The sequence below is a fragment of the Schistocerca nitens genome, chromosome 2 (genome assembly GCF_023898315.1).
Source record: "Schistocerca nitens isolate TAMUIC-IGC-003100 chromosome 2, iqSchNite1.1, whole genome shotgun sequence".
NCBI classification, from domain to species: Eukaryota; Metazoa; Arthropoda; class Insecta; order Orthoptera; family Acrididae; genus Schistocerca; species Schistocerca nitens.
The window spans coordinates 278472324-278485829 of NC_064615.1; the positions used below are offsets into that span (position 1 = coordinate 278472324).

General features: G+C 40.2%; 1 protein-coding gene across 1 annotated transcript in view; it reads right to left on the reverse strand.

Moving 5' to 3' along the window:
• Positions 1 to 10853: 10853 nt before the first annotated feature.
• Positions 10854 to 13506, reverse strand: part of LOC126234364 (uncharacterized) — a 93504-nt gene continuing 90851 nt past the window's right edge. Inside the window, exon 8 of the mRNA XM_049943052.1 lies at positions 10854 to 11110. Coding sequence (XP_049799009.1) covers positions 10971 to 11110 — 140 coding nt within the window. The 3' untranslated portion in view covers positions 10854 to 10970. The remainder of the gene's footprint in view (positions 11111 to 13506) is intronic.

The following is a 13506-nucleotide window of genomic DNA, read 5'->3' on the forward strand; positions in this document are numbered from 1 at the left end:
AGTATGGGACTTAACATCTATGGTCATCAGTCCCCTAGAACTTAGAACTACTTAAACCTAACTAAACTAAGGACATCACACAACACCCAGCCATCACGAGGCAGAGAAAATCCCTGACCCCGCCGGGAATCGAACCCGGGAACCCGGGCGTGGGAAGCGAGAACGCTACCGCACGACTACGAGATGCGGGCCACTTCACTCCAATAGTGTTCCACTGGTATCTGCTTTTCCATTGGGTGAAAGCCATCCCCTCCAAAAATACATCGTTCTTATGAACTACAGACATGATCTTGAACACTTCCCAGACTAAAATAGTCTATTACAAGAAATTCAAATAGAGAAATATCTCAAACATGGTTACACTCAAATCATTTACACTAAATATAAGTAACTGTTGGTTCATAAGTAGCGTTTTTGTGCAAGTGTGCTCATTTTAAATGACAACGAATTGTCGTTAAATATTACTTCAACAATTATTTATGACTTCTTCTCAGAAGCATCTTTTGGTTACCTTTTGAACTGTAGTATTAACTAACACAGTTTGAAGTAGCACAGGTTTCTCAGTGGCATTTGCAAACAATATTTAAATAAAGTTACTGGCATAATAGTAAACTGTTCATTAAACAAATACACAAATATGACAAAATATGAAGTTTTTATGCTGTGTTCATTTGCCATGAAATTGTGGCTGATACGATGTTCTGAGAAATATTTCTATAATGAAAAGTATATAAAAGAATCTGTAAATCAATAAATGAGATAGTTACAGATACTTAGCATTCAGAGACCATAGAAATAGAGCCATGCTCTCATCTGAAGTAATGTTTGTTGAAATCGCAAGATGCGATTTAAAGGTTTTAATTCAAAGGTTCACTGTGTAAACGCTTATTCACTGCAAAAAATTAACTTCTGTAGTTTTAAAGACATTGAAACATCGTTGTCACTGGATGCGCCTCATTTTTATCAGATTGAAAATGTATTCAAATCTGCATTAATATTTGTTGTGATTTATTGACGAATCTCAAAGAACTGTAACTTAGCCGTCTTTCAGAGTGTCTCAAAGTCCGCCATGTCTTGGATCATTGTCTCCTCCACAAAGGCCAGGCAAGCGGCAGCCGTGAAAACTCTGTGTCCCAATTTGCGGTAACGCTACTAGTCCTTACACTTGGACTTAACTCGTACCGGTCACATAGCCGGAACTGCCGCGGCGCTCCCTGAGAACTGGGCCCGCTAGCGTTCAGCTACACAACAAACTCATCTCTTACCAACACCGGGCGGACGATTAGATTGCCTAAATACGTGCAACGTTAGTCGTGAACGCGCTCTGTCGTCTGATTTCCTTCCATCCGTGTGTACTTCGACAGAGTTGCACTTTATTTCCCCATCGTTTTTAGTTATTATTGAAAATTCTGGTGTTTGTGACCATCTTCTGTCCTCTAGGGCGATGTGGATAGTCGGTGTACGTCATTTTGATTTGGATATGACTCAAATTTTGGCTAATTCTCGAAACATTAAAAGTTACGGTGTGAGGTCTGCTAAAACACATAGCGTTTGACTGGACGTTGTCCTGAAAGCTTTCAATGTCCTTAAATTGATTAATCAGTGGGTTTCATTAATTGCGATGCTGTTGCAGTATTGTCGCTGTACTCCTTCTATCCATACAGGGGAGGAATACTGCGTTATAGGTAATATGGACCATTTGTTAACTGTTCTTAGTGGTTCATAGCACTGTAGTTTGGTGAATATGACTGTTAAATGGAAACTGACTAATGGTTATGACTCCCAGATACTTTAGATGATGCATGAGTTGAAGTTGTTTGCTCTTAAGGTAAATGCTAGTTTTTTACGATTCACGTCGCCTTTTGCTTGTGATGAGCATAGCTTTTGATTTCTGTTCGTTGAGTCAGTGTTTGTTGTTATCGGCACAAGTCGCAATTTGTTGCATGATTGTGTTGCAGACGCTATCGGTTGCAAGAGCGCTACTCCCTGTAGTAAGAAGAATTACATTCAGAGCGAAAGCAAGTATGACAGAGTGCCTTGGGAAAGGCAAACTAAGTAACGAATTATACAATGTCATCCACAGATGTGGACCACAACAAGACCAATGTGTCTGTCCTCTGGTTGCTGCCCTCTCTTTTCGAAGGTTCTTGACAATTAACGTTGAAATTCTGTGGCAAAGTAGCTGCGTGTCAAGTTGTACATGTTCCCAGGACATTTAAATTTTCGCAGATTTTTAAAATTCAATTCCACCATGCGTCAAGAGCTACTTGCACATCACGACTTACCACGAATACACGCGTTGTGTGAGACTGCTAATGACAATTATCTTCCTGCCATTAATGCTTCATTCACGCCTGATTGCAGTATAAAACAGTTCTGATTGTTATGTAGAAGATCTAGCTGAAATGCGTTACACGATTCATTTAATGTTTCCCCGTATCTTCGCATCAGTGTATAAATTACGACGCCGCACTTGGTGAATTCTATGCTACGTTCTGTCTCAGTCGTAGCTATCGTTATTATTTTAGTTATCTTCCAGAGTTGTGGAAAGCAGCCGGTCTGAAGGCAACCATTGCAGACTGTCATAGCAAAGTGCAGAGGTCCCTTCTTTTTTGTATCTGGTATGCGGATAGCTTTTCCTCTTATTCCGACACGATATCCATGAAAGAGACCGGAGGTAGATTGTTTTGGTTTGGTCGGGACTGCACATCTACATGCCGCAGCGCCGATATTGGTCAGTGCGCTGCTCCAATATTTGATGGAAAGCTGGATCACGACGTGACGTCACGAGAGCCGTTGCAGTTAGCACAAAGGGTAGCCGGTATTTTACACGTTTGCATAGGTGCAATGTAAAGCACAAAACGTTAGTTTGTTTGGAAGGGGTGGATGACAAGTGTTTTCCAACTTTCGAACGGTCAGCGATGACAGAACCGAGGCGCACGCCCTGAAATATTTCTCAAACGATTTTGCGGTAATTATTCGTTAAAAAAAATCATTTTTGCTTTATTTATAGCTTCAAATGCCATGTTTATGACGATATGCTCATCATTTCGTTAATGGTCATAGTTACTTTGATATTTACATGGAAATAAGACACTGCAGGAAAAGTGCTCGATGAAAAGTAGAGGTTGCTTTGATTTTGCGTCTGATGCATATTGCGTAATATGTTGTTGCATATGAGATTTAGCTAATATATTGAATTTTTCTTTAGAATTGGCTGGAGGTCTCTATCTGTCGCCAATCTCGAGAAAATTAATCTGATGTAGTGCACTCATCCGCGATCGCGTCGCGCCAGCGAGTAAGGCCAGAGTGAAATATCCACATTTATCATGTTTCATGAAAGGTTTGAGATATTTAAATGTGATTTTGGCAAATGATGGCACGCAAGGAGGAGAGTATTTTACAATGTGATTATTATATAAAACTTCATTATATACCGTATTATTCCAAAAGCTACAAACTTTTTCGAAACTCTCTGGCAGATTAAAACTGTGTGTCGGACCGAGATTCGAACTCGGGACCCTTGCCTTTCGCATGCAAGTGCTCTACCATCTGAGATACCCAAGCACGATTCACGCTCCGTCCTCACAGGCAAAGGTCCCGATTTCGAATCTCGGTCCGGCACACAGTTTTAATCTGCCAGGAAGTTTCATATCAGCGCACACTCCGCTGCAGAATGAAAATGTAATTCTGGCTACAAACTTTTTCGATGAAAGAATGTAGTTTTTAAGGACCACCGATAGCTGGTAAAACGAGAAATGCTATGGGTTTTGGAACAACATAAGTGAAGACGTTACACGTTTTTTGTGCCTAGGATGTGGTTTTTCATAAGCTGCTGACCTTGTTTTTGCTCAGTTACTCATTTAATAAACACTGTTTCAGAATTGTGTTGCAGTTCAGTCTGCGTAACAGGTTAGTGAGGTGAGATTGTGTAAACTCCACTGTGTTTTGGCAAAAGAAGCTAAGTTTAACATGGCAACCAGAGAAATATGCAGCTTTTATTCAAAATTCGCCACTCATGACGCTTCTCTGAAAGTTACAAATAGTTAAGCCAGGCGAAAATGAATCGCTCTATTTTCGTGCGTCGCGGCGTGGAGTCAAAGAGCGCCTGAATTGCTGCCTGGAAATACTCTGCCACCCGGTTTGTAGGCGCGTCCACAAAGCTTCAACTGTGGCTGCAGGAGGTCCTGAACGAACAAGTTGCAGACCTACCAAATTCCAAAAAGTTTTTGTGCGTCCATCCTTCTGATTGAAGGTCTGACGGGCTTCGTTCACTTATGCAATAAAATGGAACACCTACTGCCCTCCTTTCGATGTTATTGATTCAATACACCATCCTCAGACCTCATCTGGCGCCGAGGAGGTTAACTCCAATCGTGTACATGATTCGATCATTGACCAACATCTATGCTATGAACTGGTATCAGTAGACTGAACAACGATATTGTATTGATGGTTGGGACACAACATCGTTGTTACGGCCTACTGAACCCAGTTCATATATGTTGGTCAATGATCGAATCATATACATGATTGGAGGTAATCCCGTCAGCGGCGGTCAAGAGGTGAAGATAGTGTGTTGAATCACCGAAACTAGTAGCGATGTAATAAGTAACATCGAAAAGACAGCTGTAGGTGTTCCATTTTATTACGTATGTTCCAGACATGTTCGATGGGCGGGCAGGAATCAGTGGTACCCGTCGTCCTTCGAAGAAGGCTTGCACATTCCTCGCCACATGCGAGTGGGAATTGTCCTGCTGAATATGTCCGTATGGAACGGACTGCAGGAGGAGCAGTGCCCCGCTCTGTGAAACCTCCATGATGTAGCGGCAGCTGTTCAGATTTCCCTCAAGACGTAGTAAGCGAGATCGCATGTTAAAAGCAATGGCGCCGCGAACCATCACACCTGGCGTTTGTCCGCTATGTCGGCCAGCAATAAAATTTACCCGATTACGTCCACGATGACGGTTGACGCTGTCGAACGCATACGCTGCCATCACTGTAGGACAAGTTGAAGCAGAACTCATCCGAAAATACTACATTTCGCCACTCAGCACACCAGGGTCGGCGTTCACGTGCCTATTGCAATCTGTGGCGTTGGTGAGTCCTGGTCAGTGAAAGCCTACGGAACGGCTTGCGTGCCACCAGTCCATCCCACAGAAGACGGCGTCGAACCGTCGACGCAGACATTTCTATACCTGAACGGACTGAAAATGTAGTTGGTCATTAATCCATACCAATGTCACATACGGCAAGTGCAACGGCTCTTCGTGCGCAGCACGCGGTTTAACAGTACACAACATTCGGCAGCTCCGTGTATTAAGGGAATCCAGTACTGTAAAATGTAGCATGTCACTCCATAGAATATCGCCAGGCCCCATGTCATAAACTTCGATCGGTGTAAGAAACCGAACAGCCAATTGAGAACGTTGCTGCACCGTGTGGATCTTGTATGGGTACCAGTGTAAAATAGATCACAAAACTATCCGTACTGTTCAATATGGGATAGATAATTCTCTTGGCACTGCACAAGCGCTGGCACTACATGGGGCACGTGCTGAATTGTCAGTTACAGCAACAACAAGCTCGTCAAGATTCCTCTGGGATTGGACACCTTCCTGTTCCAGGTGCCACACCAAGTTCACCCGAATTTTCGAATTTCACTATCATCCTCTATAAACCATTTAATGACATCGGACCTCTTCTCAGACTTCTGGGCTGACTACAGTGCAGCACTTTAGTTACTGGCGTTCACATAAAACAGTTGCACTGATGGCACATGGCTTCTCTTCTCCTTAGACATACTGTTCACACATGTTATGGCTTGTCAAATGATAACGTGGATGGCATGACGCTATACAAATACTGTACACGCCAGATTTGTGTGTATTGGCTGCAACTGGCGCTAATATGTTTTTCAGCGTAAGTCGTTTCTGCATTAATGTACTGGAACATCTTCCAAGTTTTGCTGTCATACGATAACTACATCCCACACTGGACCTAAGTGAGTAGCTGTATTTTAATTATAACCACCCGGTATTTATTTAGTTATTGAATGACGAATGCAACAGTAACGTTTTACACTAATTTTAATAAAATTTGTACTCACAAGGTTACAGAAATTATCGACGTACAGTACGAAAGCGCTCATTCAGAAAAAAAAAGTTGAGTGAAATATTAACATGTTTATTTCTGTACTCAATTAGTGTTTGAATCAAGTATTTAATTAAAGTCAGAATATTTAATTGTGCAAGACGCAAAAATTAAATGCATGGGCAGCATGTGGTCTCTGACGTAAGCACAAATAACAGAGAATACTTAAATCGTGGGTTTTCTGTGTTGAATTACCGATTTTAAATAATTAATTTCGATTTCTCACAGTTTCATACGTAGCTTAAACTTCGTTAAAGGTACGTATGATACATACATTTGGAAAGCATCAATGGAAAGAGGTCATTTACTACAAGAGTGATGTCCTACCTGAAAGTTCATTGAAAATAGTCGACAGCCATTTAACACAAATTAAGAATTGTTCTCATTGTGCAAAATTTGCCGTCCATTTATTTTTGATTGCATGTGAACTAATTATCTGAAAATTTATTTTAATATGTAGTCTTAATCGACATCTTTGCATGCATCATCTGGTGCGACTACTTTCAAGAGAGCACCCAAGGATCAAAAGTTGTATTTAGGACTGGCGAAATCTCCCACCATTTATACGACGTAAATTCACAGAAATTGCAAGCCGTAGCTGAATTGTCTTGTAAAAGGGGGCTACCATCTTCACTTTAGGCCATTTGTTTGGCCACACTGCAAAGGGCAGTATCTATATTTCTCATCATGTCGGTTTAGTTTGCCGATTCCTTTGGATTTAGATGATTTTGCAGCAGCAGACTCTCGACCTTAGATAATTTCGAAATAGGACAGTGCAGATTTGTGAACATTGCTTACAGAACCGATATGAATTACTTAATTGTACTTACCTTCCACTTGGGAATCTAATTCTGGCACGACATTGCTGACTTGGAATATTTTGCGTCGGTCAACAGAATAATTTCATCGATTGTCAACAGGGCTTGCATTTTTCTTCGGTAATTCCAGTATGGACTTGGAATAATTTGCTGCGGGTTGGATGCTAACTCAGACTCACAACATTTTGTGTTTGTGCACACTCAGAACTCTTTCACCGTGAGCTGATTGGTTTTTCGTTTTACGGAGTAGTGCCGGCCTGGATTTAAAATAAGTGTGAACACTCCATCTTAAATAATTTTTCAACTTTAGAAGATTTCTTTAAAATTTATAGTGGGTTTCTAACCAGTAGTTACTCTTAGATCAACTGGTAGTTAGCTACAGCAATTAGGTTTTCACAAGTCTGCAATTTAATTTCGATTTTGTTGGAAAACGAAGAGATAACCTATCCAAAAATTTGTATCTGGAAATACGATTTGACTCTTCCCAGGAGCTAGGATCGCCTCCTGCAGCAAGAAATTATAAAGAACAATTTTTTTCAATATTTTATGACAAGCGAAAACTAACAGTCCCAGTGTAAATTTTTTTGCGAGGATCAGTGTGTCTGCCTTCTTCAACACATTCATATATTTTTCTAGAGTCGTGCTTTGCTAATGTCTCACGAATGTTGTTTTTGCGGTCTAGGTGAATATTTCATGGTACTTGCGAAAAGAATACAATGTAGTGCTAATGTTTTGTTTCTTGTAAAATCACCGATCTTTTCGTTTTCCTTACCACGCTCTGAACAATTTCTGTGAGGTCTGGATGTGTGCGTGAGTGATTTCAAATGTACCAGTGAAGATCCGGAAGTTTCTTTTCCTCTGAGTATACTAATATGAATCTCACTGGGTCCCCTCTGTACATGTAGATCTATCCTGGTCGCTACGTCCAGGTAGTTGAATCCTCCCCTACTCTGTAAAAGAAAAGGGCAATCTCCAACGGCCATCTGGTGACTGAAATCCTGTTTTTTGAAACATGGTCTGTTTTAAGTTCAGATTGTTCTGTTTAGTCCAGAATGTGGATGGTGAAGAAGGAATGGTTCAAAATGGTTCAAATGGCTCTGAGCACTATGGGACTTAACTTCTGTGGTCATCAGTCCCCTAGAACTTAGAACTACTTAAACCTAACTAACCTAAGGACATCACACACATCCATGCCCGAGGCAGGATTCGAACCCGCGACCGTAGCAGTCCCGCGGTTCCAGACTGCGCGCCTAGAACCACTAGACCACCACGGCCGGCCGAAGAAGGAATCAGTGAGTGTACATCGATTTGGTAATCAGTAATGTTTTTAATGAAGACCACATTTTGTATACAGCTGCATTTGTGTTTAATGCATGAATTTATAGGTGTACTTTGTATTCAGTCCAAATCAGGCCATATGCCTTCAGTGCAATCGCTTTTCATAAGATCAGTGTTTGCCCCCACGGTTAATAATTAATGTATGCGGTTTTACGGAGTAGAAGTTTGTAGTAACATGTAATATAAATCAAAACTGATCAAATGTAACAGATAGTATGTACCATGAGTGATAGGCCCCTGATTTCTAGTTGTCTACATTCCATAATTATTCTATAAATGAAACCCTCTGCATGTGCAGTGCTCATCGGTTCATCGCTCTTCTCCTACTATACTCTGTCTAGGTCGACATCGGCCTTTGAGAGATACCGACTACCAGGTGTTTATGAGTATGTGATTTACTGCTAAGAAGCCTTCAGTTTCGAGTGGGCTAAATTTTTTGAATGTAACTAACCACTATCAAGATGGTTAAAAATTCATGTATCAAGTTTTATCTCAGTAAATGTGTTTTTTTCTGGCTTTCTCTGCTCTAATTGTTCTCACTAAGCAAAAGGACCGAAGTTTATGCCGTAAAACGAAGCCCTCTATGTATGATTATGTTTCGACATATCGAAATAAACTGGAATAATTTAGTATTTGTCAGGTATAATGGACATGGATACCCAACCTTTGTAACTCCATGTAATCGAGGGAGTCTTCTTGTACTAGTGTAGGACCCAGTAATTTCAGTTGTACCTCCTGTGTGATTGATTATTTGGTGCAATTCAAAGCTGTTAATTCTTGAGATACTCCTGAAAGTCAGTCCTTAATCGTCCCGATAGGTCTTGATTAGCTTAACGACGTGTATTAATGTTTTCTGTGTGTTTGATGAACCGCATAGTATCAATATTTGTCCAAGGTATATATATATATACTGTGTTTTGTGAAGTAGAGTTTTGTTGGGTGCATTTTGATCGTACGAGTACATGACCTACAGTTGGTCTAACTCACTCTCATGATCTGTTTTACCTTGTGATCTCCGCGGCTTTAGTAAGAAGAACCACCTACTTCATTACGTATTTTCTTGTAACAAAGAAATCCACAGGGTTTAATTAAGTCGGTTCTGTACCGTAAATTCTCATGGAATCGATCGCCACTGTATAGTCATGGTGAGACTGTAGCGTTTTTCCCCTGCCTGTCTTAATGTTTGGCTGGGAAAATCTCCATCCCGTAACTCAGTAACTTTACCACTATTTTGTACGACATTGCATATACAGTTACAATAAGAAAGAAAGGAGACGACTAGAATTCCTTCCATATACTGAAAAATCAAAGTTCTCAAGCAAACCAATGTCACGGATAATGCTAAGAAAATTTAATGACCGGATAGTACCCCATACTCATTTAGCATACACCGATTTAGTTATTATTATTAGATGAGTGCTAACCTAAATTGAGAATCTGAATGCAGCATACCTCGTCTACTGTCACTCCCTGTAGTTTTAAGATAACAATATGGTGTGTACTAGCTCTTTTCACCGTTGTTCACAACAACAGTGTAACACAGAACTACGTAAACACTACTCACGGTCATCCGAATTCTCATACTACATCTTACACATCCCTACACATCCATTGGAAGAAGAAATTGCCAACTCCCTCCTTTAGTAGATTCGCGATGCATCAATGTGGGTGTCCAAATTATTACAACGAGTAACAAGACACGGTCAGTCAGCTTATATGAAGTACATTGTCGGTATTGTACACATGCGCCATATTTATTTATTTACATGTACACTCACTGGAAGAACCATTTTGTAGTTGCACTGAAAGCTGTACTTTACTACACCTGCATGGTACTACAGAATTTTGTCGTAGCATGAGGCGACATCAAAAGGTAAGTTATACATGTCCCACACCAAGACCATTGCACAGCTTCTGTGGCGCATTGTCAGAACATTGTACACGTTCCGATTCCCTGCAGACATCTTATTCAGTGGTACGGTTAGCATGTGCATCATCAAAGAATTCCAATCAGATGACACCGTAACTGGAAACGTTCTCTAGTAGGCCTTGTAGCTCTTCTGGGCAAAACATCTAAATTGTTCACAGATTCACATGAAATTACCGCAGTGTATGGATCAAATGCAGGTTCACTTACAGTTGTAGTGAAATGGTTTAAACAAACTCACCAAGACAGCACAGACATGTGTTCCGCTGATCAGGAAAGAAAGTCCATCGACGTCAACCACAGACAACAATGTCCAGGCAGTCGAGGATCTGATCCGCAGCAGCAGCAGATTTACCAAAGACGAGGACGTCCACTCGGCTGTTCTCGAATGGCTGCAAGTAACGCATTTCTAGGAACTGGACGACTGGTAATGAGTTTGGATAGTCGTTTACAAAGGCTATGTGGAATGTTAATATCGAGTATCTGAGTCACTTTGAAGTATAATGCAGTTACTGGTCCAGAATAACAATGTATACCTTCATTTCTGAAATACCTTCGTGGTACGAGGAGGGCGGAGAGAGGGATGGTAATTTACTTCAAATATACTGCTAGCAGAATGCAGTTGTTTGTTTGTTATTTATTAGATGCTTAGTTTTCTTGACATAGATAATTACGTGTCTTTCTCTATCATTTTTCCCTCTGAAATGTGTATGTAATGCATGATCTCATTTACATCACTCGCATGCATGATCTGCTCTGTGAGTGCAAGTTACGAATGGAGGAACGTCGCATCTGCATTTGACGCAGCCGTCGGTGCCGACCAGAAGCTCATCGCCAGTGTTCAGTCTGTGGTCTCCGAAAGAGCACTTGCCACCTGCAGTGTAACAGAAAGCAAAGTGTATTCCCGTTTGCCATTTATACATATGTAGTTGGTCTTGCCACATCTACACAAATGCAAACACACACACACAGACACACAGACACACACACACACACACACACACACACACACACACACACACACACACAGGTAGCACTAGAAACATAGTCATAGATCCAAAATACTAGATACAAACTGATTATGGAAGCTGGAGATACCAACACTGCCGATGCAGCTGTCAGACGAAATTCCTTCTTCTGGATTGGGCATTCTTCTGTTTGAAACAACCAGTTTATTTAATTATTTTGCGAATAGCTAATTTCGCCCCCTTAGGCATTATAAAGCAAAATCACAGCAAAAAATTTAAGATGTTGACCACACCACCAGTATTTCCATTTTAAATAGTTACACTAACGTATTGCAATGTCTTGTGTGATGTCATTGTAACTAAACCGACATAACGATTGCATTGTTTTCTCATTTTACAAATCTACTCAACGTCTGCGTTAATAAGATACACAGATTGAGCACATAACTACAGTACTACGGTTGTACGAAATCATTATGAGGAACGCTACCACATGCTAGTCCCTCAACACGCATATGTGGAGTATATTTGCTGTACGGGTTTCAACATTTTCTTTTCACTGTGTCATAATAACAGATAATAACAATAAGAATAATAATAAAATAAAGTGATTACTTAAAAATAAAGCAAACTATCCAGCAAAATGACTTTCCTCGAGATATTCATACCGACTGTTACCCACAGATACAGAAGACTGTTGACAGAGATATTGTTGATTTTGAGTTATTTATCTTGCATGCTATTGATTTCTATTAGTGGTGTTCACAGGATATGAAAGAAATCACTTTTACCAAGTCTATTCTTTTCTCTAGTAATTACAAACCTGAAACGTATGCTTGACAGAGTAGGGTAGAATTTATCGTTACCGTTACAAATCACAAGGAATTTTTCATGACAGCTTTCCTCACACTGACAGATTTAAGAAATGCACAACGAATCTTTCCACTTAAAGTATGTTATGTAGGGTGTTGTAGAGCGATAGTAACTCCACGGCACTTCGATGCTGAACTGACGGCCGAAGGTCTTACATTGGCATGGGAAACACATGACATGACACATATGGGTTGACTATATGGAGGAGCAAGATCCTTTGGTAGCAGTAGTCTCATATGCAGCAATGTCAGAAAAATGTCTGCATTATAAGCAAAAATACTCCCACGACAAAATATTTCGGTAGTTCAGTACATCTACATCTACATGATTACTCTGCTATTTATAATAAAGTGCCTGGCAAAGCCTTCAGGCTGTCTCTCTACCGTTCCACTCTCGAAAGGCGCACCGGAAAAACGATCACTTAAATTTTTCTGTGCGAGCCCTCATTCCTCTTATTTTATCGTGATGATCATTTCTCCCTATGTAGGTGGGTGCTAACAGAATGTTTTCGCAATTGGAGGAGAAAACTGGTGATTGAAATTTCATGAGAAGATCCCGTCACAACGAAAAACGCCTTTGTTTTAATAATTGCTACTCCAGTTCAAGTATCATGTCTGTGGCACTATCTCCCCTACTTCGCAATAATACAAAACAAGCTGTCCTTTTTTTTAATTTTTTGATGTGTCCGTCAGACCCATCTGGTGCGGATCCCACACCACACAGCAGTAATCCAGAATGGGGCGGACAAGCGTGGTGTAAGCAGTCTCTTTAGTAGATCTGTTGTACCTTCTAAGTGTTCTGGCAATGAGTCCTAGTCTTTGGTTTGCTTTACGCACAACATTATCTGTGTGATCGTTCCAATTCAGTAACTCGTATGTTAATAGAATGAAACAGCCAATCACAATCTTGACTATGTTCAAACTTATCTGAATGATGTACATTTTGTATACACTTCAAAAGTATCTGAACAAATGGAATTTTGCTTTAATTATTACCATGATCAGAAGTATTAGGGAAATCTGAACTTTCTATAAATTTGTGCTATGTTCAAAAGCATCCCTACGGCTTGAATACAATGTGTCCTGTGTCCAAAAAAGCCAAATGACTTGAAACTTGAGTAATTGGCACAATGTTCAAAAGTTTGTTTAAGCTACTGCAATGTTCATAACTATCTAAACAATCTAAATTTAGCACAAATTTTGCTTTGACATAGTGATGTATTATGTAATTTGTTAAAACGTTTCAATAAGATTGTGAAATATGGCACAGTTTGTTATAATTTCACTTAATAATGGTGATGTATTTCACACAATTTTGCTGTAACTTGTTTAAGTGTGGACAACTGCGTTACAATTTTGGTGTAACATCATGATTTATAGGTTAATGTGCTAGAATTTTGCTATTACATGAACATTTGGGCGCAATTTTT